The sequence below is a fragment of the Caretta caretta genome, chromosome 4 (assembly GCF_965140235.1).
Source record: "Caretta caretta isolate rCarCar2 chromosome 4, rCarCar1.hap1, whole genome shotgun sequence".
Lineage (NCBI taxonomy): Eukaryota > Metazoa > Chordata > Testudines > Cheloniidae > Caretta > Caretta caretta.
Genome location: NC_134209.1, coordinates 108,567,637 through 108,593,749, shown reverse-complemented (window position 1 = coordinate 108,593,749; position 26,113 = coordinate 108,567,637). Strand labels below are relative to the sequence as shown.

The window sequence follows — 26,113 nt, the reverse complement described above, 5'->3', positions numbered from 1 at the left end:
ATAGCATTTTAAAAGGTACACTCACCAGAGGTCCCTTCTCCGCCTGCTGTGTCCAGGAGGCAGCCTTGGGTGGGTTCGGGGGGTACTGGCTCCAGGTCTAGGGTGAGAAACAGTTCCTGGCTGTCGGGAAAACCGGTTTCTCCACTTGCTTGCTGTGAGCTATCTCCTAACTAACTAGCTAACCCCTAACTAACTAGCTAAGGAGCTAACCCCAACCTCCTCATCATCATCATCTTCTTCGTCCCCAAAACCTACTTCCGTATTGCCTCCATCTCCATTGAAGGAGTCAAACAACACGGCTGGGGTAGTGGTGGCTGAACCCCCTAAAATGGCATGCAGCTCATCATAGAAGCGGCATGTTTGGGGCTCTGACCCAGAGCGGCTGTTCGCCTCTCTGGTTTTCTGGTAGGCTTGCCTCAGCTCCTTCAGTTTCACGCGGCACTGCTTCGGGTCCCTGTTATGGCCTCTGTCCTTCATGCCCTGGGAGATTTTCAGAAAGGTTTTGGCATTTCGAAAACTGGAACGGAGTTCTGATAGCATGGATTCCTCTCCCCAAACAGCGATCAGATCTCGTACCTCCCGTTCGGTCCATGCTGGAGCTCTTTTGCGATTCTGGGACTCCATCATGGTCACCTGTGCTGATGAGCTCTGCATGGTCACCTGCAGCTTGCCACGCTGGCCAAACAGGAAATGAGATTCAAAAGTTTGCGGTTCTTTTCCTGTCTACCTGGCCAGTGCATCTGAGTTGAGAGCGCTGTCCAGAGCGGTCAGAATGGAGCACTCTGGGATAGCTCCCGGAGGCCAATACCATCGAATTGTGTCCACAGTACCCCAAATTTGAGCCGGCAACGTCGATTTAAGCGCTAATCCACTTGTCAGGGGTGGAGTAAGGAAATCGATTTTAAGAGCCCTTTAAGTCGAAATAAAGGGCTTCATTGTGTGGACGGGTGCAGGTTTAAATCGATTTAACGCTGCTAAATTCGACCTAAAGTCCTAGTGTAGACCAGGGCTCAGAGAAGGCAGGTCAAATAAGTGAACCTCGCACTTGGACTGGAAGGTGGTGAGGTCTGTGACAACCTTTAGTAGAGCTGGGCACTTAAATGATTTTTCAGTCTCTGGCAGGCAGGGGTAAGGGGGAATTTTTTCATTCCACCCAACCCCAAATATTTTCAGAATTTTCAACAAATCTAAAAAGTCAACAACAATTTCATTTCAGGTCGAACAAAATGTTGTTAGACCCAAAACTTCTTGGTTTTTTTCTGAGGATTTTTAGACTTTTAGAATAATCACCAGGCTACACAGTCATTCTTTCTCTGTCTATCTGGCCCAACAAATACATGATTATTTATACAAAGTGGAACAGCTTCAACAGAAGAGAAGGGAAAATCCACCTCAGAATATGCTATAGACCTGGTGGTTAGGACACTCATCTTAGAGAGTGAAGATCTGAGTTCAAATCCCTGGTCTAGAGCAGGGATTCAAACCTGGGTCTCACACATGAGTACCCCTAACCACTGGGATAGTGGGTATAAGTGGGGTAGCAATAGCATTGCCACAATGTCAACTCATGTCTAAGTCCTCTTGTATATCCAGCCCCAAATTTTCTTTTGCCCAAAACTATTCAGCAAATGTGTGTCAAATTCATGAAGTTTGTTGACCCAAAACTCCATTTTTGCCCGAACAAACTTTTTTTTTTTTTTTTTAAAGCCCAGCTATAGTTCTTTATTTGTGGGGGAGAAATTCCACAATCTCAGATTAACCCCCAAGAAAGCTCTTTCTCCTGCACAGTGAAGGCAGAAAGTTCCATTGTGCCAGAGAAGTGGAACTTATGACCACAGTTTGTCGTGGCACTTCAGGCAATCATTTAGAAGTTCTAAGGCCAAGGCATTGAGCACCTTGAAGTAAAGACCAAGACCTTGAACATGACTTGAAGTTCTATACAAAGACTGTGTGGAGAGTGGAGGACTGGTTTGATGTGGTTGGAGTAGCCATCCTTGCTAAGGAGACATGTAGCAGAGTTCTGATCCAGCTGGAGATACCTAAGCATTGATGGCTTTACTGCTGTAGTCCAGAGGGATGGTGATAAAATATATAATTGAGACAGGTCACCATCTGCCAAGATGGGACAAAAGCTTCTAGACAACTGGAGCTAGTAGAAAGCATTCTTGCAGATGCTGCCATGTGAGAGTTTTGTGTCAGCAAGGAATACATGAGCACTCCTAAACTACAGACAGAAATGACCGGTTTGTGGGTGCGCACCTTCAATTAAAGCAGACTCCACCATGGCTGGAAAGTCTCAGTGCTTTCCTTTGCCCATAAACATCACCCTTCTCTTCTTCAGGTTCAGCTTCAACCAGGTGTTCTGCATCCATGAGCTGATCCTATACAAACACTGGGTCATCTTATCAGTCGTAGTACGATCCTATGTGGTGAAAGATAGGTAATGCTATGTGCCATCTGCATACTGCGGGCACTTGAGTCCATGTCATCTTACCTTTCATCTAATAGCTGCAACTGCAACTGCTCTGTCCCTTGATCTGTGAATTGAGGCAAAAAGCTATGATTCATCCACTCTACATAAAATGTGGCTTCTCCCCTTCCACTTCCGTTAAGAGATTTCCTGAGTAACAGATTCTGAAGAATCCTGCACCCTCCCTAACTAAGGCACACAAGTAAAGGAAGCAAGTTCAACCTTACTCTCAATTGTGACTGAGCTGGGATCTGGGAGGTTTGGGTATGCAGTGGGAATGGGGCCAAATGGTGTTAAAATAACTGGTGAATAGCCTAAGTTTGGCTAGAACCTGATTCTAACACACTTGGACCCATCAAAACTGTATTACAACCTAGTTCAGCTACAAACTGTGCTTAAGCACATTTGTTAAACTCAGTTCCCTGGTCACTGTACAGGATCCTGAGAGCAAAGGAGAGATGGCTAGGAGAGAGGAATAGGGCTTCTAAAGTTTTGTAGCACCTTATATTTTCAAAGTGCTAATGTATGATTACTAACTACCCTGAGTAGCACTCCCTTATTGTATCATGTGCTTCCTTGCCTAAATTATAAATTACCCTAAAGAGATATCTAAAAGGCTTTAAGATGATCTCTTTAGTTTGTAGTTACACAACTCCCCAAGAAATCTTTCAGCTAAAATCCTCCACTATGAAAAACAGGTCCAGCTTGCAATACAAGCTGAACTCTAATGATATCTACCTCTAAGAGATATAGTAAAAATAAACATCAGCCACATTGCTCTATAAGAAACTGCATACCACAAAATTCTGTAGGTAACAGACCTACTGATGCATATAGCCAACCTATTGCTCACATGAGTATGAGCTGAGGATCCCATTTCCAAGAGAAGCAAGGAGCAGGAGCCATGATTAGTGGGTGGTACCACCAGCAGCATAGCTGAGACAGAGCAGTGGTGCTAACAGATAGGGATCACCCCCTGAAGTTCAGTCTATGCAGGCAGAAAAGGCCCTCAAAAGTACCCTAGAATACTGCAAACATTCTTCATACTGAGTGGCAGATGTCACTAAAAGAAATTAGAAGTTCATTTTATTTGAAAACTAAAGTTAAGGCTAAAGCCTCACCAGCAATGAGCCTCCATTCTGCTTCCCCAGCTCTTGGACTGCTGGCAGTCAAAATGGCCCTCAAAATAACTTAGAGCAGCCTAAGGGCTGCTCCAAAAATTGCTCTAGAGAGTAGTGCCCTACAGTTCTCTGATGCTTTTGTTCTTATCCCTCCAACCCTCTCTGTAAGGTGAGAGGGGGAAGTAGAGCAACAGAGAGGCAGCTATATGCCACCTCAGCGTTCCCTCTGTGGCTCTGTGAGGCTGTCAGCCCCTATCATAATTTTGAGTTTCATCACTGCTAACATTACATACACTAACATTACATACACCTTCCCATGGCCTCCCACAGCAGTATGGCTGTTCTAACAGGTGGGGATTGCTGGAGCATAGTGAGGGGGAAAAAAAATCAGGTCTCCATTTCCTCATCCACATGCCCATGCCAGGTTTTATAAGGGGAGTTGGCACTACGGCATCACCTGGGAATCCTCCCTATGCAGGAGGAACCACGAGAGGGTTGATCTGCTGGCTTTCCAGCTACATGTCCCTAGTCTCATGCGTTTTTACCATATCTCATTATAAAACACAAAGCATCATTCAGAAATATTATATGCTAAAAGTGAGCTACTGCTGCTGGAACAGATTTTAGAGAAACCCTAAAAGTCCTAAAAGCAGCACTGGGCAGCCTAATATCTTTTAACAGACAGGACTGCAAACAAATACACTTTTCCTCTACATTTTGAGGTCCGTTGCAAGAGCATTTTACCTGGAGAATCTACAGAATCCCTGATGGAATACTCAGCTATTTGCACATTCAATACTTGTAGCATTCTTCCTTCATGACACCCTTTCAAATTAATCCCTCAAGCTGACACAGGTACCTTCCACCAGCAGTGGATAAATACTTGTGAACATGAGAATCAGCAGTGAAATGGCTACTAGTGGTAGATACATAGTAGATTATAAGATCTTTGGAGCATTGCCTATATCTTCCTCTATGAGGTTGTACAGAGCCCCAATGCAGACTGGGTCCTGTGAGTACTACAGCAGATAAATTCTACATAACATTGCAACAACAAAATCAATAAGAGTTCACAGTTATTAACATACTGAAATGAATAACAGAACTTCACACTTCTGTTAATGCTGCTATTTCAGTTTGGCTGGATGCAAGCTCCAAAAAATCTTAAATTTGGGGTTAAAGGATACATTTCACAGAAAGAATCATAATCCACAGTGTTTAGGGAGTTTACATGGATTTCTGTGGTTGCCTCTCCTTAGTTGGTAGCAACAGAAAAACATGATACACCTATGACATCACTGAGCCACAGCCCTGTTGTTTCCCAAACCAAAACACACATACATCTCAGCAGTCACTTCTATGATCTGTAGCCATAGGATTTGTCTGTAACAACATGAGCAGCTGGCTTTCCAGAAGGAAACATGAACCACCAGAATGAACTGTCGGGAGAATTAAAGCAAGATTTTTGGGATCTGGGCCCAGCAGTGAAGAACTATGAATCAGTAAACGGCAGAAAGTGTAGTACCAAGCTGACTGCTGCTAGCCAACTAGTCACTTGCTGCTGGTGCAGGACTTAGGCAAAAGGAGCGGGATTCTAGATCCATCACAACTGTAGACTCATGACAACCTGATCCAACGGGAAGGAACAGGGAGGCAATGAATGGAAGTCATTCCTCATGCCTGTCTATCTGAGAGTGAGGATAAGGGTGGATGTGACGTTCTCATGGAGCAGGGCCCAGAATAGTCATAACCCACCTCAGAAAACAACAGTTCCAGCAGCTTCTCCAGGCTCAATCTGTTTATTCTATTATTTGATTCTTGAGAGTTTTACAACACTTGTTTACCCAATAAAAAACAGTCAGTCAAAATGTCATCCTAAGCCATTAACAGAAAGCAACCCCCCCACTGGAACTAAACTGTGCACATTATAAAAATAATTGAAAAGAACTTGGCTCTTCTATACAATACACTTCAGTCCAAGGATCTCAAAGTGCTTCACAAACATTAATGAACTAAGCCTCATGCCTGCCGCTCCCCCAGGAATGAGGAAGTATTACCATCCTTATAGATGGGTAAACTCAGGCACACAGAGGTTACTTGTCACAAAGCAAGTCTGTGGCAGCGACAGGAACAGAACTCCCAATGCAGGTGAATACTGCAACTGCTACACCATGCTATCACCATCCCCTGACATATATGCCCCTTTCTCCTTCTAGAAGTGCTTACAACTCAGTGTAAAATTTCGTACCTGTGAAACAGGCTAAATGCCATCTGAGGATCACTTTAAATTAGGATCATCCTCTCTGGACCAGTCGAGCCAGATTTACAACCAGAATACAGTGGTGGCATGAGCAAAGCGTCTGCACCACACTGGAAGAAGATGTTGTCCTTTTCAAATCCTTATCTGATTGGACTAACTTTACACTGATTCTTGCAGAGCAGACAGTTACTCTTCAGATATCTGATTTTAGCTGCTTTGGACAAACAGTAAGTACATTTTTGAAGCCATGATTATATGCAATTTGCATGAATATCAGGTGATTGCACAAAGCAAAGCATTTTTAACTCAACCATTCTAAAAGGCCAAACAAATCTTGGTCTTATCCTCCTCTGCTAATTCCAGTTCAAAGGGAAAACCTAATTACCTAAAAGTAAAAGGAGCATTCTGGATCTCCTCCACTGTCTCCCTTTTGCCTTCTTAGAGGCTTCAAATCACAATGACCTTCCCTGAGTAAGGGCATGTCTACACTACAAACTTTTGCTGCTATAAGTTACACTGGCATAAAGCCACCACAGTTAGCATATTGCTTGTGCACATGCATACTTGGCTCCCTTTGTCGGTGCTGCGCGTACTCACCCAAAGTATTTGTTTCAATGCACAGTGCCATGCACCATGGATAGATATCCCAGGGTGCAACTCGCCACTGTCCAGCATGCTGTCTTTTGGTGGGACAGAAACAAGTTGCATAGGGTTGAATGGCACTGCAGGGTCAAGTTCCCATCATGCAGCTTTCTCCACCCTATAACATCATCTCTAGCCCATAATTTTCACGCTTATTATTAAAATCCTACGAACTCATGCAGGACTTGTTGCTATCTGCCATCTCGGACAGAAGCATGGGGTCTGCACAGCTCTGCACTCCTGTTATGAGCATTGCAAGCACAGGACACATGATCCTGAGGTATTTGCAGAGCCAGAAGGAGAATCACAGGAATGATGATGATTTCCTGAAGGGCAGATTGCTGTGGGCCATAGCGAGAACCAATTAAAGATTGTTGTTGGCGTTCACGGAGCAGCTGCAAATGATGGAGTGCAGCTTCTGGATCCAATAAATGAGCACTGACTGGTGGGATCCCATCATAATGCAGGCTTGGGATTATGAGCAGTGGCTGCAAAACTTTCAGATGCACAAGACCACATTCCTGGATCTGTGTGCTGAGCCTGCCCCAGCCCTCTAGCATAAGGACACCAACAGGACAATGGCACTGCCAGTGGAGAAGTGAGCGGTGATCACCGTGTGGAAAACTTGCTGTGCCATATTGCTGCCAGTCAGTGGGAAATTATTTTGGAGTTGGAAAATCAATTGTGGGGGCCACTGTCAGACAAGTGTGCAGGGCCATTAAACATCTGCTACAGAGGAACTGTGACTCTCAGCAACATGCAGGACATAATGGATGGATTTGCAGCAGTGGGATTCCTGAACTGCAGTGAAGTGACAGATAGCATGGATACTTCTGTTTTGGCACCAGACCACCTTGCCACAGAGTACATCAGCAGAAAGGGCTACTTTTCTATGGAAGCACTGGTGGATCACCAGGGACGCTTCACTGATATCAGAGTTGGCTGGTCAGGGAAGGTGCACAACACTCACATCTTTAAGAACATGGACTGTTCAGAAAGCTACAACCAGGCACTTTCTTTCCCAACTGGCAGATTATCATTGGTGATGTTGAAATGCCATTATTGATCCTGGGGGACCCAGCCTAGCCTTTAGTCCCCTAACTCATGAAGTCACACACCGGATACTTTGACAGCAACAAGGAAAGATTAAACTACTGGCTCAGCAGCTTGAAAAAGGCTTTGGTAGACTGAAAGGGCACTAGCATTGTTTACTTCACAAGATTGGGTATCAGTAAGAAAAATATCCCAAAGGTTATAGTTAAGGCTAAGATTTAGTGACAGGTATTTTTGGTAAAAGTTGTGGACAGGTCATGGGAAATAAATAAAAATTCACAGTCCGTAACCTGCCCACGACTTTTACCAAAAATACCCTGACTAAAACTCTACTTCTGGGGTTCGACTGCTCAGGGACAAACAGTAGTTACACCGACATAAGGTGCAGGGTAGACATGGTCTTAGAAGGGCTTGTGTCTCTCTCAGCACCTCCCTCCAACTGAGCCCTGATGGTCTTTTAGCAGGCCCACTAGGTGCTTGTTATTCAATTAACAAGGATAGGCTTGTTCCCCTTAAGTTAGATTGTCACAGGTAGCCTGGGCCCGGATTTGCCTTGAAGAAGCTAGCGGTCCTGTAGCAGGTATGCATGGTATGCATATGGAAACAATTGGCTAAACAGGTATGCATGTGGAAATAATTGGCTAAAAATCCATCCCTCAGAAACAGGCAGCCTAATCAAGCATGTATGTGCACTACTTGGTTGAGCATTATGCTGCCTGGACATATGTGTCATTGAAGGCTTTATGCATTAACAAGCTTTGGGGTAAAATTTTCCAAGCCTCCTCTAGTCACGTAGGAGCCTGAGGCCCATTTTCAAAGATGACTTTAAGTCAGACTAGGTTCTTAAGGCTTAAATTACTTTAGAAAATGGGCCTTAGGCTCCTAAATCAGATACTTTTCAAAGGCTAAATTAGACTCCTCGGTTAGGTGCTCTTGAAAATTTTACTCTATTGTTTTAACTACACTTCCCTTGCCCACTGCTGCTCGCTCCCCATCCAAATGCATTCACAGACAATAATGTTTGTATTACCTGAGTACAAACTGTAACTAGTGCTCAATCCTACCAGGCGGTGAGCACTCTGCCACTCAAAACCCTCAATGGAATCTCTACACAGATACACTTCCATGTTTGAATTGATCCCATTTGGCTAACATGATGATGTCCAGTCAGTGTGCACTTATTATTTACAGGAAATTTACAGCATATTTTAAGCGAACATACATCTCAACACTGCTGTATTAATGAAATGGCCACTGAGTCAGGGAGAAATGCCATCACACTGTTCTTTAGTGCAGCTTTTCTCAAATGCGGGCAACAGGGGCTTTTCTTGCGGCCACAGCTTCCTGGGGTGTGATGGTGGGATGGGGGGAGGGAGGGGAAAGCAGCAGCCCTCCCTGGTGCTCCTGGATGCACAGCCTTGGTGTTGGTTGCTGGGGCTTCCAACAAGGGTTGGGCAGCCGGTGGGGGTGGTGGGGCTCAGAATTTGAGCTTCAGCCTGGAGGTGGCGGGGAGGAAGGCTCTGGTAGTGAGGCTTTGCGCTCTAGCCCCAGGTTCCGGCAGTGGGGCTTCAGGCTCTGGCCTCCGCTGCTTTCCCGGCCAACCCCCAAATCCCCAGTTGCCCCTGCTGCCTACCCTGATCTCCCATCCAGGGCTTAATTTGTCCCCAGACTTCCCAGGGCTGAGTAAATCTGCTGTGAAAAGTGATACTTGTATGTTGTTAATATCACTTTTCACAGCAGACTTACTAGCTAGCAATAAATAAATTACAATGATTTGGATGTGTGTATGTGCATATTTATTTGTTTTTCCTAAAGCTAATTAAGTATTTTAGGAAGAAGTGTGAAAGCGGCCACCAGCAAGAGTTGGTGGCCACACCCTGAGGCTACCAAATAATTTGTCCTGAGAACCCCTGCCTTGTATACCATGCATAATGGATCAGATTCCCTCACAGGCAGATGCTGGTAGAGGCCCTTCTGTGAAGGAAACTCTTCTCGGAGTGGAGGGGGGTCAGAGTGGTTCAAAGAGACTGCACAATCCTACAAGTGAATGGCACTAGCCATGGAGGGGGCATGACCCAGGCATTCAGGGGATGTATTGATTCAGCACAGCCCCACTGCAGTCTTCACTGGCAGGGCTCCCATAGTGCTACATGTGGACATTAAAACCACCCTCCCCTGGCACAACCTCTGTGCATTGGAAAAACCATGATTCTCCTGCCCAGGGTGAATCCCACTTAGTACCATGGTACTTGCTGGTGCAAGGAAGGTCAAGTTTGAACCCTGAAAGTTACTAGGCTAAATTCCATTAGACTTGGGGACAAATCGAGAAAGGTGCTGCACTCCAGCAACTCATGTTGACGCCAGTGGGTTTCAGGGTTGCTCAGCCCAGGATGTGGCCCATAACATACATTAATTTAAATCTGACAACGATTAATTCAAACCACAACTCTGTGAGGGGAAAAAAAAAAAAGAGATCCAGGCCATACATCTCATTTTAGTTAATTACTGCTGCTTATTTTGACTTTCACAGGAGTCCTAATGTCATACACTTCCACTTAGAATATGGTTACTTACCTTCTTGAAGGCATTCCGTGTCTGTGCAGTATGACTGGGATTGCCTCAGCTGAAATGAATAAAAAGAAAGACCTCATGGTTAGGAAAGGGACTTGATCAGCTGTTCAAAAGTAGCAAGAGAGATCTGAATTACTGCATAGTTTAAACTTATTCAACAGAATGGATCTATACAGAGTTTAAAAAATATTAGGGAATAGTGTGTTGAATTTTTGAACTGAAACCATTTATTTAATATTACATCAGCAGAGATCTTTGATAAGAGAGATTGTAACTGCTACATTGCTGCCTCACACCAGGGTTTTGGTATGTAAAGAATCCTAGTTATTTAGGAGGTTTCTAAATAACTATTTATATAATGTACTTTAAGATGACTGACTTCTTATATAATGTACTTTAAGATGACTGGAAGTACTGTTGCTTCCATTATCTACATTCCTGGTATGTTACACAAGGATTAAGTCTGAATACATTTTTTAAGTTCAAGTTTATAAACCTGTATATACTTTGAGGTTCATAATGGATGGGTGCTGTTAAAAGAAAGATTAAAAAGCTACATTAAAATACTACATGATCATCTATTAATATGTGATCATACTAAAATAAAGCACTTGCACATTAATTCTGGCATTTCCCATCTTTTGCGTTCTTGATTTTTCAACCAAATAACTTTCTTTAAATAAAGGTTTTTTTGTATACAGTTTGCTAGTTTGTGAGGTTGAGAGAAAAAAACTGCAGAAACATTTTCTATTATGTACAATTATACCACCAGCCCCACTGGCAAGGGTTGAACCCTGGCCTTTCAATTTTGCAGAAAGATACAGCAGGTTTGTTTTGAGAAGCAGCCTGGTAAAGAGAATGGATTTTGTGTCCAGCCTATTAGGGAGTTGGGTTCTTTTCCTGCTTGTGCAACCTCTCAGTGGAAAATGAAATATTGATTAATTATAAAAGGTGTGAAGGGAAATATAAACATTAATGATAAATGAGTCTTGAACTCATGTTCTCCTGGTTCCCCATTATTATTGGCGTTTGTTTCTGTTCCGGGGTTCATGTCACATTTGCAGGTTATGACCGCAGAGGCAGGGATTGATCACTGGGAATTTATTCTGCTGCCAGGTGATCTCTCTTCCCAGGCGTTGTGAGGGGCGGGGCAGTGAGGACTGGTCTTAGAATGTTCAGGGATTCTGACGTGCTACCAAAATTATATTTCGCAAAACACAAGCTGGAGATAGGAAATGGTGATTTTCAAAAAGCAATTTTTATTCGGGCAAAGCTGCATAAAAATTCCTGGGATGAACAAAAGGCACATCTCTGACCTCAAAACAGTCGCCATGTTGAATTTCAAAGACTTGCTTTAATAGCAGTATCAGAGCATCTCTCTCTTCTCGTCACAATGGGATGCTCACTATGACTTTGGTGTATTAATCAATACAGGCACATACAAATACACACTAAATAGTACAAGTGTAATTGTTCATGATTAAACAAATCTAAGTAGCTTGTGCAGAAGTCTCACACTTTCCCCCAAGTTTTACCTTACAGTGGTGTAACAGGTATGATCACTCATTTTGTTATAAGCACATAGCATATTATACAAAGCACAACACTTCAAAAAGACCAAGACAGCAAAAGCTGAGCAACTGAGAAAGGAAGAGATTTTTAGTCAGAACATTTAAAACTCAGTTTATACCTATTTAACTTCAATGACTAATGAACATTTTGGAGAAAGGAACCCTTTACTAAAGATTCATCGCAACACTTCCTTCAATGAAGGTGTTACGAGCTCATAATAAACATGCTCTGAGACTGTCAAGAAGGCCTCCAGCAAAACCAGGGAAAAACAAAATTAACTTTCCTAATGTTTCTATGGTTAATAAGCAAGCAGAAAATAATCTAATAAAAGACACCCCCACCCCCAGAAACAACACTGAAAACCAAACCTACTTCCAGGCCTTCTTTACATATCACAAAGAAGGTCACAAGCCCAATTTTTATTACAAACCTTTGTAGATCATCCCTATGAGGGGATGAACTTCTCTTACCAAATGATGCTGACTTAGAATATTTTGTGACTGAAATATTCTGGACTGTAAAGATTGGACATTGGTGTAACTACAGTTTAAAGAGGTGAATGATGTGGATAAATTCCAATCATAAAAGGGCTTGATTTAAGGAGGGGCTAAACATTTACAATCCCTACTGGAGGCCACAGGGTTTGCAGGTGGTCAGCACTCGTGAGTCAAGCCCAGAATATTAAATGGACAAAAGATATACAATTTGACCTTTGAGACATAATACAGACTCACTAGCATGTATCATACATTCTTTAATACACACAAACCCCTTCCCATATAAACAACAAAAAACAATTTCTTCATATATTTGTAATAAAGATCTTTTTTTGATGTTTATGCAAAAAAAAAAATAGGTAACATTTTCAAAAGTGCCTTGGTCACTTTGGCTCTTAAATCCTATTTAAATTCAACAGGATTTAGGCTCCAAGGGGGACTTAGGCGCATCTGAAAATTTTACCCAATAGTTATAAACATGGACCTGCTGTACCAATTACTTGCCACATGAAGACAATGGTGTAAGCAAAATACATAACTTTGATACAGAGTGCAGAAGAAATCTGTGGAAAATTACAGTAAAATATGTGAGGGCTTTTACTAGTGTAGACCCGCCAAATCGACAGATCACTCTCCAGTTGACCCCTGTACTCTACCCCCGACAAGAAAAGTAAGGTAAGATTTTCTCCTGTCAACTCCCCGTGGTGTAGACTCCGCGGTAACTCGACCTAAGGTACATAGACTCCAGCTACGTTATTCACGTAGCTGGAGTTGCATAGCGTAGGTCGACTTACCGTGGTAGTGGAGACATAGCCTTAGTTTTAGGGGGTTTTAGATGCCAAGTCCTTTAGGCAGCTTTGAAAATTTCAGACTATGTTCTGAAACACCTGTTTGCAAGATGTAAGTGCTAAAAAGTGCACATTTCCTATGAGCTGTGTGAAATGAATCTCTATGGGAAACAATACATAGTAATGCAAATTTAGTCACATGAATCCCTGTCTGCAGGAAGTTCACTTTTTAATAGTGTCTCCTATATCCATATTGAGCAACATAAAAAAATCAAGTATTTTAGTCTTGCATTTGAGTTTTTCTTTTTAAAGACGCATGAGTTGCTTAAGGTCCTATCTAAAAAAGATTACCCACATCATGAAACAGTTCTTAAGAAGCTACAGATCATGCACACTCCTGTAATTGTTATTGGAACATTATTTATGCCCTCTTTCCCTTACTGCCCACAAGTTTGTGAAAAACTCCAGCCACCTGTTCAATGTGAGTTCAAATTTGTGATTACATAACTGATGGAGCTATGTAATTTATTTGTTTAAAACAATGACGTGACTTGCAAACAAATTGTTCTCTTGTGATAGAACGTAGTGGATTATTTGAAATTAATTGGTGTAAAGAAAAACAGGTTTTGCTCAGTTCAAACTGGAGCATTGGCTCTAATTCCATGTAACCCTGTACAAGTCTGATCCCATTGTGGTCATTAAATTAGTCTAAATGAAAGAAAAAGAGACTTCACTATATCTTACAGGAGGCATATGTAAGTTAAATAGTGGGGATAGCTAAAAAACTTCTTACTAGAACTAGAATACCTCTTCTCTTACCAACTCTGCCTATTTCCTGCTAAATGCTTCCATAGGGGACACAGTAACTATTAGAAATTCTGAATATTGTGTATTTCAAGTAACATAAGTGAAAGAGGAGCAATTCTCAGAGTCTGAACAGTTTCTGTAGTTAAATGTTTTGGTCTAAAGGGGTGGGGAGTTGTGGGTGAAGGTTTATGGGATAACAATATTTAAAAGTGGAACTAATTTTTCTATTTTAAAATACAGATTTCACCAATGAATTCCATTCTTCAGTTAGAAAAGAAAGATAAAGTAGCTCAGTTTTAGTGGCTGCAGTTCAACTGAAAGACAATCTCAATGATATGGTGCTGGGAGAGGTGTGGTTTTGATTTGAGGACAGTCAGACGTTAATTCTAAAATTGGATAACATTTTATGCTCAAAGGTATGAAAATATTAATGAATATTAGCATTGTTTTTATTTGTTTTCCAGTGGAGAGACTTCCATGTTCTCAAAAACATAAATTCAGTTCAGGATTAGCATCTTAATCATAGGGCCTGATCCACAGCCCACTGAAGTCCATGGGAGTCTTTCTATTGATTTCAGTGGGCTTTGGATCAAGCCCTAAAGAGGACACTGTCAGATACTTAGGGTTTAAGCAATTAGGCTTTGTTTAAAAAGGAAGGAGGTGGGAGAGGGAGAACTTACAAAACCAAATATTAATAGAAGTGATTTTTGTTATTTTCTTTCATGTCACTGGTTTGTGTTTGGATTTAGAGGTTCCCTGCATAATGTCTGCCACCCCAATGTTGCAGCATTGTACTAGTACATAAGACCCAGAAGTGAAAGTGACTAGAGTATGTTTTATTGTCCAAATTGAGTTAAAGGCGAAATGGAAACAACAGAAAGGGTGAAGAAGAAGTTAGAGTGTCAAAATTTTCAGTTTCAATAATCTAAAGCCTTACTGGTGATACAGCTAAAAAATATTTTTAAACCCAATAATGTCCTTTTTATCTCCTTCCAAGTACATTTTTTAAAATGTCCCCTTCCAGGGCAAAATGAGCTAAAACACCATCCAAACATACAAGAAGAGTTCCTGTGTCAGTTTTGGAGTTTGCTTTATTTAAAGCAGATTTTGGAGTGTGAAGATACCAAAGATGTAAAAATGACTCCTTACCCAGTTGTGGAATTACAAAAGGTCACTGCCCACCTATTGAAATATTTAAAATGGGAACCCAAACCCAAGGGTATGGCAGGAAGAAGGGGCAGGTATTTCTAGATCAGGTGGGAAGATCCCACCCCTCCCCTCTGACCCAAATGAATATTTTTGGCTTTGTAAAAACCAATACCCAGTTCAGAAGACAAGAACCCCTCCGATTAATGTTTCAAACAACTCCTTACATTTTTCCAGATGCACCTCTCTTAGTCCCAGTTCACACTGCTAATGCAGCGGTGTTAAAATCCAGCTGCCCCATGACACAGTTAAAGCATGGTTTCAACTTGTAGTGTAGACAGGTCCTTACCATGTTTTAACTGTGTCCAAGAAGCATTTTGAAAACCTGGATGTGTCCCACTCCTCCTATTACAAGAGGTATTAAGTTTTGCTAGGAGTTTGTACAGTTCTTAGCACAATGAAGCCTTAAAACTTGGGGCTTTTGAGTGCTACCACAATACAATAATAAAATGGTCTCAGTGGCTGCTTCCCTTAATGTTTTTGTGAACTCACTGTACTAAAAAACTGGATCCTCTCTTTATTTACTCCAGTGTAATGTGGCTCAATCCTGCTTGGATCAGCTTCCAAGCTATGCTTCCAAGCTACGCTCAGACATCAGCAGCCTCATGAACATTAGGCCCCGTTCTGCAGTCCCTACTCCAGCAAAAAACCCTTTAAATACAGTAGTTTTGCCTCAGTAAGGACAGGGAATCATGCCAAATATGAACTATAAGGGACAAAGATTATTTAAAAATGTTTGGAACTTTAGAAGTATTATTAAAGCAATTTAAAAATGATTAAGTGCACAATATTTGGCAAATACTCTATAACTATATTCTTACTCATTCTCATGGCACTCAAGAATTTGCTAGGAATTGCCCAAAACAGATAAATAGATATAATCCGTGCGCCAAACATCTTACAAACTAGTATCATCAGTGATGCAATGGTGGGGGGTAACAAGACAGGAAGAGAAAGGACAGGAATTACACCTGCAAGATAATCCATTGAGGCCTAATGTACAGCATCATGGCATGAAGAAGGATCCTTTTATTTTGGTGGTGGTGGTGGGGAGATTAAGATAAATGTTTTAGTTGGTCAATTTTGAGGACTTCATAGAAGAAGTGGGTATTCAGGAAACATGTGAACAAGAAGATCCCTTGTGGACCAGCTCAGGAATTTCCATACAAATGGTTCTGATAAAAAAAGTCCAGAAAAGGATGTCAGTGAGATACCAAGATGAGAGAGCAGAAAAGGAAGAGGATGAAAAGGAAAAGAGACAAGGGTAATTAACTGGGAGACAAGGACAAGTAGTTTGAACTTGATATGGTGATACTTTATTCATCCCACTAATCAAGTCCTGTTAAGACAGAACCAGAGCTAGTATTGGGTGAACATTTTCTGCAAGAAAAGCAAAATCTCTGCATTGTGGTGAAAATTTTCTGTGTCCCAATCATAAACTCCATGTTTTTTCCAATTATGCTAGAATATGAGAACAGCATGGCATGCTCCTGATCGCAATCTGATGCTTCTGGATAAGGAAGTCACTCCTTTAGTTTAGTTGGGCAGCCACATCTGTTCTGTCAAAAGGATATTAATGATTTAGTAAACAACATGATAAATAAATTGCTGCCAGTATGATAGGCCAGCACAGAGTACAAGCCAGGTTGCGAACTGAATCCTAGTACTATCCATCAAGTTCATATTTAAAGATGCAGATACTGACACCTACAAGCTGGGCAAGAGAAATGAGAAAGAGAGGGAGGGTGTATTGATGGAATTAAATTGTCCCTTAAATAAAATTAGCTTCCCTCAGAGAAATAGGCAAAGAGAAACAAACACCTCACACTCCCAAATACACTTTAAGTGAGTGGCAAGATGATGATAGAATAATAGTTGGAGGTATGAGGATAGAGGGGAAAAAATGGAGTCCAATCCTCTCCCATTGACAATGAGAGAGGGGGAGTGTTTAGTGCCTTTCGGGACAGAATACTTGGATTTTAAACCATACCTCAGAATCTAGAACCATCATCAGACCATCCAGGCAGGAGGAGGAGGAATGGTGGTGATCAGAGGGGGAAACTGTGACACTACGCCCCATATTATTTATAGAAATATTGTTATAATATGATAATGGCATAACTAAGATGTATTTTATGCAAGATGGGTCATGTGAAATATCATTGGAAAGGTTATGATTTACTGAATATGATTATCAGATTTGTATGCATGTATCATTTTTGTATCTGAAGTCAGGAATATTGTCTATGCACCTATTACAAATGTGTTTACACCTGGGGAATACCAACTAGACAGAAGGCAATTGGTTTGACTGCTGGCTGGAAAGGGCCATTGGGAAAAACAATAGATTTTTGAAGATGCTAATCTCCCACCTTCCTGGAAAGCCTTCCTGTGGATGCTGCAAAGAGACTTTGAGTTATGGCTGCAGGGTCATGTGATCAAGTCACCTGATACTAGACTCCATGATAAAATTAGTACTTTTCCACTAGCCGGAGGTGGGAATCACACTGGAAGACAAAGGATTCCTGCCATATGTAAAATCTATTTAAGGCAGGGGAGTGACATAATTGAGGTTCATTTGAGAATCCCCACCCAGGATGACTGCTGGAAACATCTAAGAAACAAAGACTGAGGGGAGGAGAAGAGCTGAGCCCAGGCTGGAAGGGTGTCTAGCCTGTGGATGAAATATCTGAAGTTTTAAGCTGCAGGTCAGTGCAGCTGGTTTTCAAGAATCTCTGCAATCTGCCTAAAACAACATTTAGGGTGAGAATTTGCTACTTGTACCAGTTTCCTTAGTACCTTAAGCTTAGTTTGAGGGTTTGTTTTATTTGCTCAGTAATCTGCTTTGATCTGTTTGCTATCACTTAAAATCTGTCTTTTGTAGTTAATAAAATTGTTTTTGTTTTGTCTAAAACCAGTGTTTGGAAACAATACTTAGGGCAAAAAGCTGTTGCATTTCTCTCTCCACATTGAGGGAGAGGGTGAATTTTATGAACTTATGCTGTACAGTTCTCTGTGCAGCGCAAGATGGTATAATTTGGGGTTTACTCTGTAGAGGGGGTGTGCACTTGAGTACTGGGCAGTTCCTTAGCAGAGCCTTCCCATGCAGAACTGATCTCAGCATCTGTGTGTGTGTCCCTGTGGGTGTGTCCCTATCTGTGCTGAGAAAGTGCAGTCTGAAGCCTGGGGGAAGGACTTGACAGGCTACATAGCAGTACAGTGTAAAGGGAACCCAGGCTGGTGGGTCAGGTGGGCTCAGTGGTACCCCAGTTCCAAGTGGCACCCTGTGGGGAACCCATCACAGAAACATTATGCTCATTTTATAATTGAAGGGTAAGAAATAATATGGATGGGAATGCAGAAGAGAAACAGTTCAGCAGAGAGGAGATGGTTGTTGTGTAATGGGTGCTCCACTCCAGGCAGGAATTGCTCCTCCCTTTTTCTCTCCTCTCAGTCATATTGGTCCCCCCTTTTCTCCTCCCCCGACCCCAATTTCATACTCTATATTGTTTCTTTGTTGTGTTGCTTTGCTGGGAGACTAGGATGTGACCAATACCCCGCTGTTAGTGAACACAGAAAGGAGTGATGCAGCAGAGCAAGGTATCAATACAAAAGTCAGGGGAAGAGACCTTCCCATCTCCTACCATTCAAGCTGAACATAGCAGGGAGTTTCATAATGCCTCTGGCAGCATGGAATAATAGACAACAAATCAGAGTCCAGAAATGATCATTCTAATCAGACTGCTTCAGATAACATTAAACAACAAAAGCAGATCTTGAGAGGGAACTACCAGACTTATATCTAACATACAAACAAACAACATGCATATTTTTTTGACCAAATAATGGAAGGGCTCTATTCTGCAAAGTGACCCACATGGGCTGACACCTACAGCTGCATTTCCAGGCAGATGGTTTTGAAGGATCAAAACCTTAATGACTCATAGTTTAACTGACTTTGTAGTCACTTGGTGGCGCTAGAGATACAGTATGATTTCTTTTTATCATTAAAAGGAAAAGAGGCAGCCATAAAGGTTCAGATTATCAAAAACAGTCCAGCTACCACATAGTTTACAAATTATAATTACTCCTAGGAAACAGAGTTACTGAAATTTTCAATGTACAATCAATAGTCTTTCTACTACTTTTAATAAAAAGATCAAACAATGTAAGCAAATTTCAACTCCAGATAGTCATGAGTGATCACAGAGAAATTATTATTATTACTAGTTAATCAGTGCAAGGCTCAGAACTGGGAGATGGAAAGAATGACAGCTGTCTTGAACTTTCAGATTAACTCTCTTATGGGAAAAGTGGTCTCCCTGAGACAGACACGGCTATACTTAACTTTTACCTGCTTAGAAATCTGCCTCCACTTGGACTGTTTGATCTAGAAATGGATTTGTTCACATGTATTCTGCTTGTTTTAGGTATCACTTACCTACCACTGTTTTCATTATACATTTTATGGGTTCACTCCTGCAAGGTGACAGAACCCTTAATCCAAATGAACTCAAGAGGGCTGGAAGTCAATGCAATCATAGAGCACTCAGGAGGCACCCAGCACCTTGCGGGTTCAGGCCCTCTGTTTTTCCCTTGTGACTCACACTACCTTAGGAGGGTCACCAGAGCTCCAACCTCATAAGTCAAAGATGGCTAATGACCTCCTCTGTGAATTTTAGGCCTCGTCTACAACTAAAAATTAGTTTGATCTGGCTACATTGCTGAGGGCTGTGAATAATTTCACTCCTTGCCTGACTCAGTTAGGTCAGCCTAACTCCCACCAGAGACACAGCTAGGTCGATGGAAGAATTCTTCCACCTACCTAGCAATGGCCTCTCCAGGGGATGGATTTACTAAAGATACGGAAAAAACAACTTGTGTCACTGTAGCAAGTGTCTTCACTACAGCACTTGAAGTGTAGACTGAAGCTGAGGGCATGGCTACACTTGCAGATGTAGAGCGCTGTGAGTTAAACTAGCCCTCGGAGAGTGCAATAGGGAAAATGCTGCAGTGTGTCCACACTGTCAGATTCAAGCACACTGGCATGGCCACATAAGCAGCTCTTGCAATGCCACAGAGAGCAGTGCATTGTGGAAGCTATCCCAGCATGCAAGTGGCTGCAACGTGCTTTTCAAATGGGGGGATGGGGTGGAGTGTGACAGGGAATGTGTTGTGTGGATGTGGGGGGAGAGAGAGTGGGTTTTTGGGGGGCTGAGAGCATGTCAGCATGCTGTCTTGTAAGTTTGGACAGCAGCACACACCCCTCCCCCCACGTCTCTCTCTCTCTTTCTCACACTCACAGCAAGCAACATTCCACACTAATGGTTGCTTTGTCCTGGAGCAGATAAGTATGCCGGCTGTCAGAAACTGAGCTTTGAAAGGGCATATCGCACTCCTACAGCTGATTCCAAAACAATGACAAGAGTGGCCACTTGACTTAAGGGTATTATGGGACATTTCCGAAGGCCGATTGCAGCACAGTAATGCAACACCTCATTCACACTGATGTCCGGGCGTTTCAGCCGAGGCGCAGCAAGTGTTATGCTTCTCGTGGAGGTGGATTACCAGGAGCACTCCAGCTGCAGAGTCCAGATGCTCTAAGTGTGGACGGGTCATAAGTTAGGGCGCCTGGGGCTGCTTTAATGCACTCTAACTTGCAAGTGTAGCTAAACCCTGAGATTGCTCATTAGCACTTGGGGAGAATGGTCCTTCTGAGCCACCTAAGGCTTAGAGAAGGATGTAGGTCCCTAATGAGTCAAAGGGCATGGCTACACTTGCAGATGTAGAGCACTTTGAGTTAAACCCGCCTTCGGAAAGCACAGTAGGGAAAGCGCTGCAGTCTGTCCACACTGACAGCTGCAAGCGCACTGGCGTGGCGACACTTTTGGTACTTGCAGCAGCATTGGGAGCGGTGCATTATGGGCAGCTATCCCACAGAGCACCTCTTCCCATTCTGGCGCTGTGGCTTGTGGGAAGGGGATGGGGGGTGCAGAGCATTCTGGGTCCTATCCCAAAGACCTGTGATGCATCAGATCGCATCCCAGCAATCCCTGTGCTTCCGTCCACATTTGGCGCCATCTTTCAGCGGTTTTTGTGCTGCGCGCTCTGTCTTCTCTTTCAGTCTGCGGGAATGGAGCCTGAACTGCTTAGGAGTATGCTGACGAGTCTCGCCAGCACGTCACGTTGGCAGTCGAGTTATTCCTTATGATCCAAAGTGACAGTGAGGGCTCCAACAATGATATTGACTCGAGTAACGCATATGACACGAATTTGCTTGTGGCATTCACGGACATGCTCACCACCGTGGAACGCCAGTTTTGGGCTTGGGAAACAAGCACTGAATTGTGGAATCACATGGTCATGCAAGTCTGCGATGATGAGCAGTGGCTGCAGAACTTTTGGATGAGAAAAGCCACTTTCATGGGACTGTGTGAGGAGCTCGCCCCCACCCTGCGGCGCAAGGACACGAGACTGAGAGCTGTCCTGACCATGGAGAAGCGGGTGGCTATTGCAGTCTGGAAGCTGGCAACTCCAGACAGCTACCGATCGGTCGCTAACCAGTTTGGGGTGGGAAAGTCTACCATTGGAATTGTGTTGATGCAAGTTTGCAGACCCATTAATCGCATCCTGCTCAGAAGAACCATGACTCTGGGTAATGTGCATGACACTGTGGATGGCTTTGCGCAAATGGGTTTTCCTAACTGCAGAGGGGTGATAGATGGGACGCATATTCCAATTCTGGCACCAGCCCACCTAGCCTCCAAGTCCGTTAATCGGAAGGGGTATTTCTCTATGGTTCTCCAGGCGCTTGTGGATCACCGTGGGCGTTTCATTGACATTAACGCAGGCTGGCCCGGAAAGGTGCATGATGCACGCATCTTTCGGAACACTGGCCTGTTCAGGAAGCTGCAAGCCGGGACTTTTTTTCCCAGACCAGAAGATCACCGTAGGGGAAGTCGAAATGCCCACTGTGATCTTTGGAGACCCCACTTACCCTTTAATGCCGTTGCTCATGAAACCCTACACAGGGAGCCTTGACAGCAGCAAGGAGCGGTTCAACAACAGGCTGAGCCGGTGCAGAATGATTATGGAGTGTGCTTTTGGCTGTTTAAAGGGCTGCTGGTTCTCTCTGTATGGGAAGCTGGACCTGGCTGATGACAGCATCCCTGCGGTTATATCCGCGTGCTGTACCCTCCATAACATTTGTTAAGGGAAGGGTGAACGATTCACTCAGGCATGGAACTCGGAGGTTCAACACCTGGAGGCTGAATTTGAACAGCCAGAGAGCAGGGCTACTAGAGGGGCCCAGCACGGGGTTGCAAGGATTAGGGATGCCTTGAGGGAGCAATTTGAGACTGAAAGCCACCAGTAATGTCTGGTGCCCTTCAGTGGTTAGTAGGAATCTGTGTTTCCTACGCTGACTTGCAGTGCCTGTTTCTTTTCTGCACTAAGGTATTTTACTTTATGCAATTATAAAGAATGTTTTCAAAGCCAAAAAATCCATTTATTGAAAAGAAAATTCATTTATTGAAAAGAAACACAACTGCTTTGGAAACAAAGGGCAAGGGAGTGGGGTGGGGAATGGTACAATCAAAGATTTGCGTATGTCCTGTTATCATACTCAGCGTTCCTGTCTGGAGTGCTGTGCAATGAGTGCTGCACTTCAGGATGGCTATCCTGCATGGTGATGGGGGTTGAGTGCAGTGGGTAAGGGTCGTAGTTTTCAGGCCTGGGTGGTGAAGCTACAGTTGTTGGAGAAGCTGGTGGCGGTAAGAACCTGGATGTTCGGAAAAGTGGGTTGGAGGTGACATGGGGTCACAAGGGAAAGAGTTTTGGGACAAGGACAGCAGGTGCGGTAGTGCTTCACCTGCATGGCTACGAGCGCCTGGATCGAGTCTGCTTAGTGCTCCATTATGTTTATCAGCCAATCTGTGCTTTGCTGCCGGAGCACAGTGCTTTTGTGCCGGCGCGCCTCATTCTGCTGGCGGACCCTCCTTTCATTGTCCCGCCACTCCTGACTTTTCAATTTTCATTACTTGAATGCTGCATTACTTCATGCAACATGTCTTCCTTGCTTCTACGTGGCCTCTTTCTGATTCTTTGGAGTCTTTTGGTCGGTGATAAAACAGATGGCTGAGATCTCAAGCTTGCATCTGTAAAGGCAAAATGCAACACTTAACAGAGGCAGCATTGTTCACACCACACAGAGCAATGATTCCCCCGTACTTAAGGGCAAGCACAGTCTACACAATAGCATAATTTATCTGTCCCAAAGCAAGTGCACATAATCCACGGGAGCCCCAAAATGGTAAGTAAGCACAGGGTCAAGCGTGACTGATTGTTTCATGGCTGTACTGTCCTCTGGGTTTCTGTGCTTTGGGGAGAGCCAACAGTGGGAGGGGGCCCCTATGCTGAACACTGTCCCCACATTTTCCACAGGAGTTCGTCCTGGAAGATCTCTCTCTGCTGGAGGTGACCTGGGAAGCAAGGGAGGGTCTTCTACTACAATGCGGCTTCTGCCCTGGCCCATATGCAACTTGCCTGTGTGCAGCAGTGGTCCCCCGCCCCTCACGGCACAGTGGTGCGGACAAGTTAGCTTTACTGGGACAAGAACCACAGTGGCTCTCCCGAGAAACCTGCGCAAGCGCATTGCCCAAGTTCTGGATGAGACCTTTGAAGAGATCACTGAAGCTGATTACCGCGATGAGAGAGCACATCAACGCCTATTCCGCATCTAGGCATGTATGCAGCCCTAACCCTTCTCATCCCAAGAGCCTGCACCGAATAACTTCCTTCCCAAAATAAAAGACGCTTACCGGGAACCTCCTCTGGTGTTTGTCCTTCCCCAACCACTGGCCGCTGCAACTGGCTACCTCCTGGCTTGACAACAGCTCCTGGCTGCACGCATCTAGGGATTCTGGGGTATCTTCCTCCATCTCAGCACCCTCGCTCCCGCTTTGCTCCTCCTCCTCCTCCTCCTCCCGCCTTGTTGAACTGGGCTCTGAAGTGTCCATGGTGGTACTCGGAATGGAGGTGGGGTCGCCCCCAAGTATTGCATCCAGCTCTTTGTGGAAACGGCAGGTCGCAGGGGCAGCACCGGAGTGGCTGTTTGCCTCACGGGCTTTGTGGTGGCATTCCGCAGGTCCTTCACTTTAACCCTGCACTGCAGTGAGTCTCTGTCATGTCCCTTGATATCTGCCCAAAGGTATTGTAATTCCTACAGCTGGAGCGCAGCTGGGACTGGACAGCTTCCTCCCCCCAAACACTGATGAGGTCCAGCACCTCGCCATTGCTCCATACTGGGGATTGCCTGGCGTGTGGAGGCATGGTCACCTGGAAAGATTTGCTGAGAGCACTCCGTGCCTGGCTGAGCAAACAGGAAGAGGATTTTCAAAATTCCCAGAGAATTTAAAGGGCGGGTCTGATGGTTCGTCACCTAAGGGCAGGGCAGTAGAGTTCAAAGTGATGACCACAGTGGCTAGAACAGGCATTGTGGGACACTTCTGGAGAACACTTCTGGAGAGCATGCTAACAGACCAGGGTGTCCACACTAGCGCTGCGGCGCTCCAGCAGGGGCACACAAAATGTTATTCCACTCGCCGAGGTGGAGTACCGGGAGCACTGTAGCCGTGGAGTCAGATCGCTCTACATGCCTTTGTTGGATCATATTAAAGAAGTTCTGTATTAAAATCACAAATGAGTTTGATTCCCCAGAGTTTAAATTCCAGGGTATTACTAATTAAGAGGTCTCTTGGTTTTTGGTACTGTTTCTCTCCCTCTATGTGTGAAACTTGCAAGCTGCTAATTGTGTTAGTACATTCTAAGACAGAGTCTGTTCTCAAAGCAATTCACAGAGAGAGAGACTCAAAGCAATACTCTAACAACAGAAACAGCACCCAGAGACTCCCCACCCTTTTGTTGTATTAACAATTGTGATTAAAATAGAGATAGAGGATGTATGTGGATGGATGCTTGGTGTGGATAATAACTGAATGATCAGGGAGGTGCCAGCCTAAGAATCCAGTGTCCATCGGCTGAAGAAGGCGTCAAGTGGAAATAACCAGAGGACCCCACCCGGCGGGCAGACTGGAATCCACCCAACAGCCTCAAGAATGGGAGAACCAAAGAACAAGATAACATCTTGGAGCCGTCAGGAATGTGCTATCTGCTGATTGATTCAGCAACAGCATGATGAAGCAATTCCCATAGACTGGCATAGGAAGAAATTCCTATAAAAATAGACTCTAAAAAGTGAGAACTTTGGGGTCTGATTCTGCAAACCAACTTCCAGGAGCATCAGATGAGCATCTGACAAGGCCCTGCTCCCTCCTCATGTCCAGGCCACCTGGCCAGTGGCTTGGCATGAGCAACTCTAAGGCTGGTAACTATGATAACAACCTTGCAGAACCTGTGTGTATATGTGTGTGTGTGTGTTTGTATGAATGAATGTGTGAATAAATATGAGATTGAATGGAATGTTATAGCTATAACTAACTGCTTACTATGATTCTTTCTATATTCACAATAAATGTGGTATTTTGCCTTTTTCCCTTTAATAAGATCCTGCTGGTTTTTATTTTATTGGTACAACATTTTGGTGGAGAATTGCGAAAGGGGGAATATTGGTAAAAAACCTCAGTTATTGTAAATATTGGTGTGCACACCGCCAGCTCTAGTGAGCTAGGCATTTCTATTAGATTAAACCAGACCTGCTGGCCTCCAAGAAGGTAGCAGGGGACCTGCTGGCCTCCGAGAAGGTAGCAGGAAAAACAGATTAAACCAGACCTGCTGGCCTCCGAGAAGGTAGCAGGGGACCTGCTGGCCTCCGAGAAGGTAGCAGGAAAAACAGATTAAACCAGACCTGCTGGCCTCCGAGAAGGTAGCAGGGGACCTGCTGGCCTCCGAGAAGGTAGCAGGAAAAAACAGATTAAACCAGACCTGCTGGCCTCCGAGAAGGTAGCAGGGGACCTGCTGGCCTCTGAGAAGGTAGTAGGGAAAACAGATTAAACCAGACCTGCTGGCCTCCGAGAAGGTAGCAGGGAAAACAGATTAAACCAGACCTGCTGGCCTCCGAGAAGGTAGCAGGAAAAAACAGATTAAACCAGACCTGCTGGCCTCCAAGA

General features: G+C 43.9%; 1 protein-coding gene across 1 annotated transcript in view; it reads right to left on the bottom strand.

Moving 5' to 3' along the window:
- Positions 1-26,113, bottom strand: part of SMIM14 (small integral membrane protein 14) — a 91,728-nt gene that overhangs the window by 26,338 nt on the left and 39,277 nt on the right. The window contains exon 3 of the mRNA XM_048848540.2: positions 10,121-10,169. Within this exon, the coding sequence (XP_048704497.1) occupies positions 10,121-10,169 (49 nt within the window). The remainder of the gene's footprint in view (positions 1-10,120; positions 10,170-26,113) is intronic.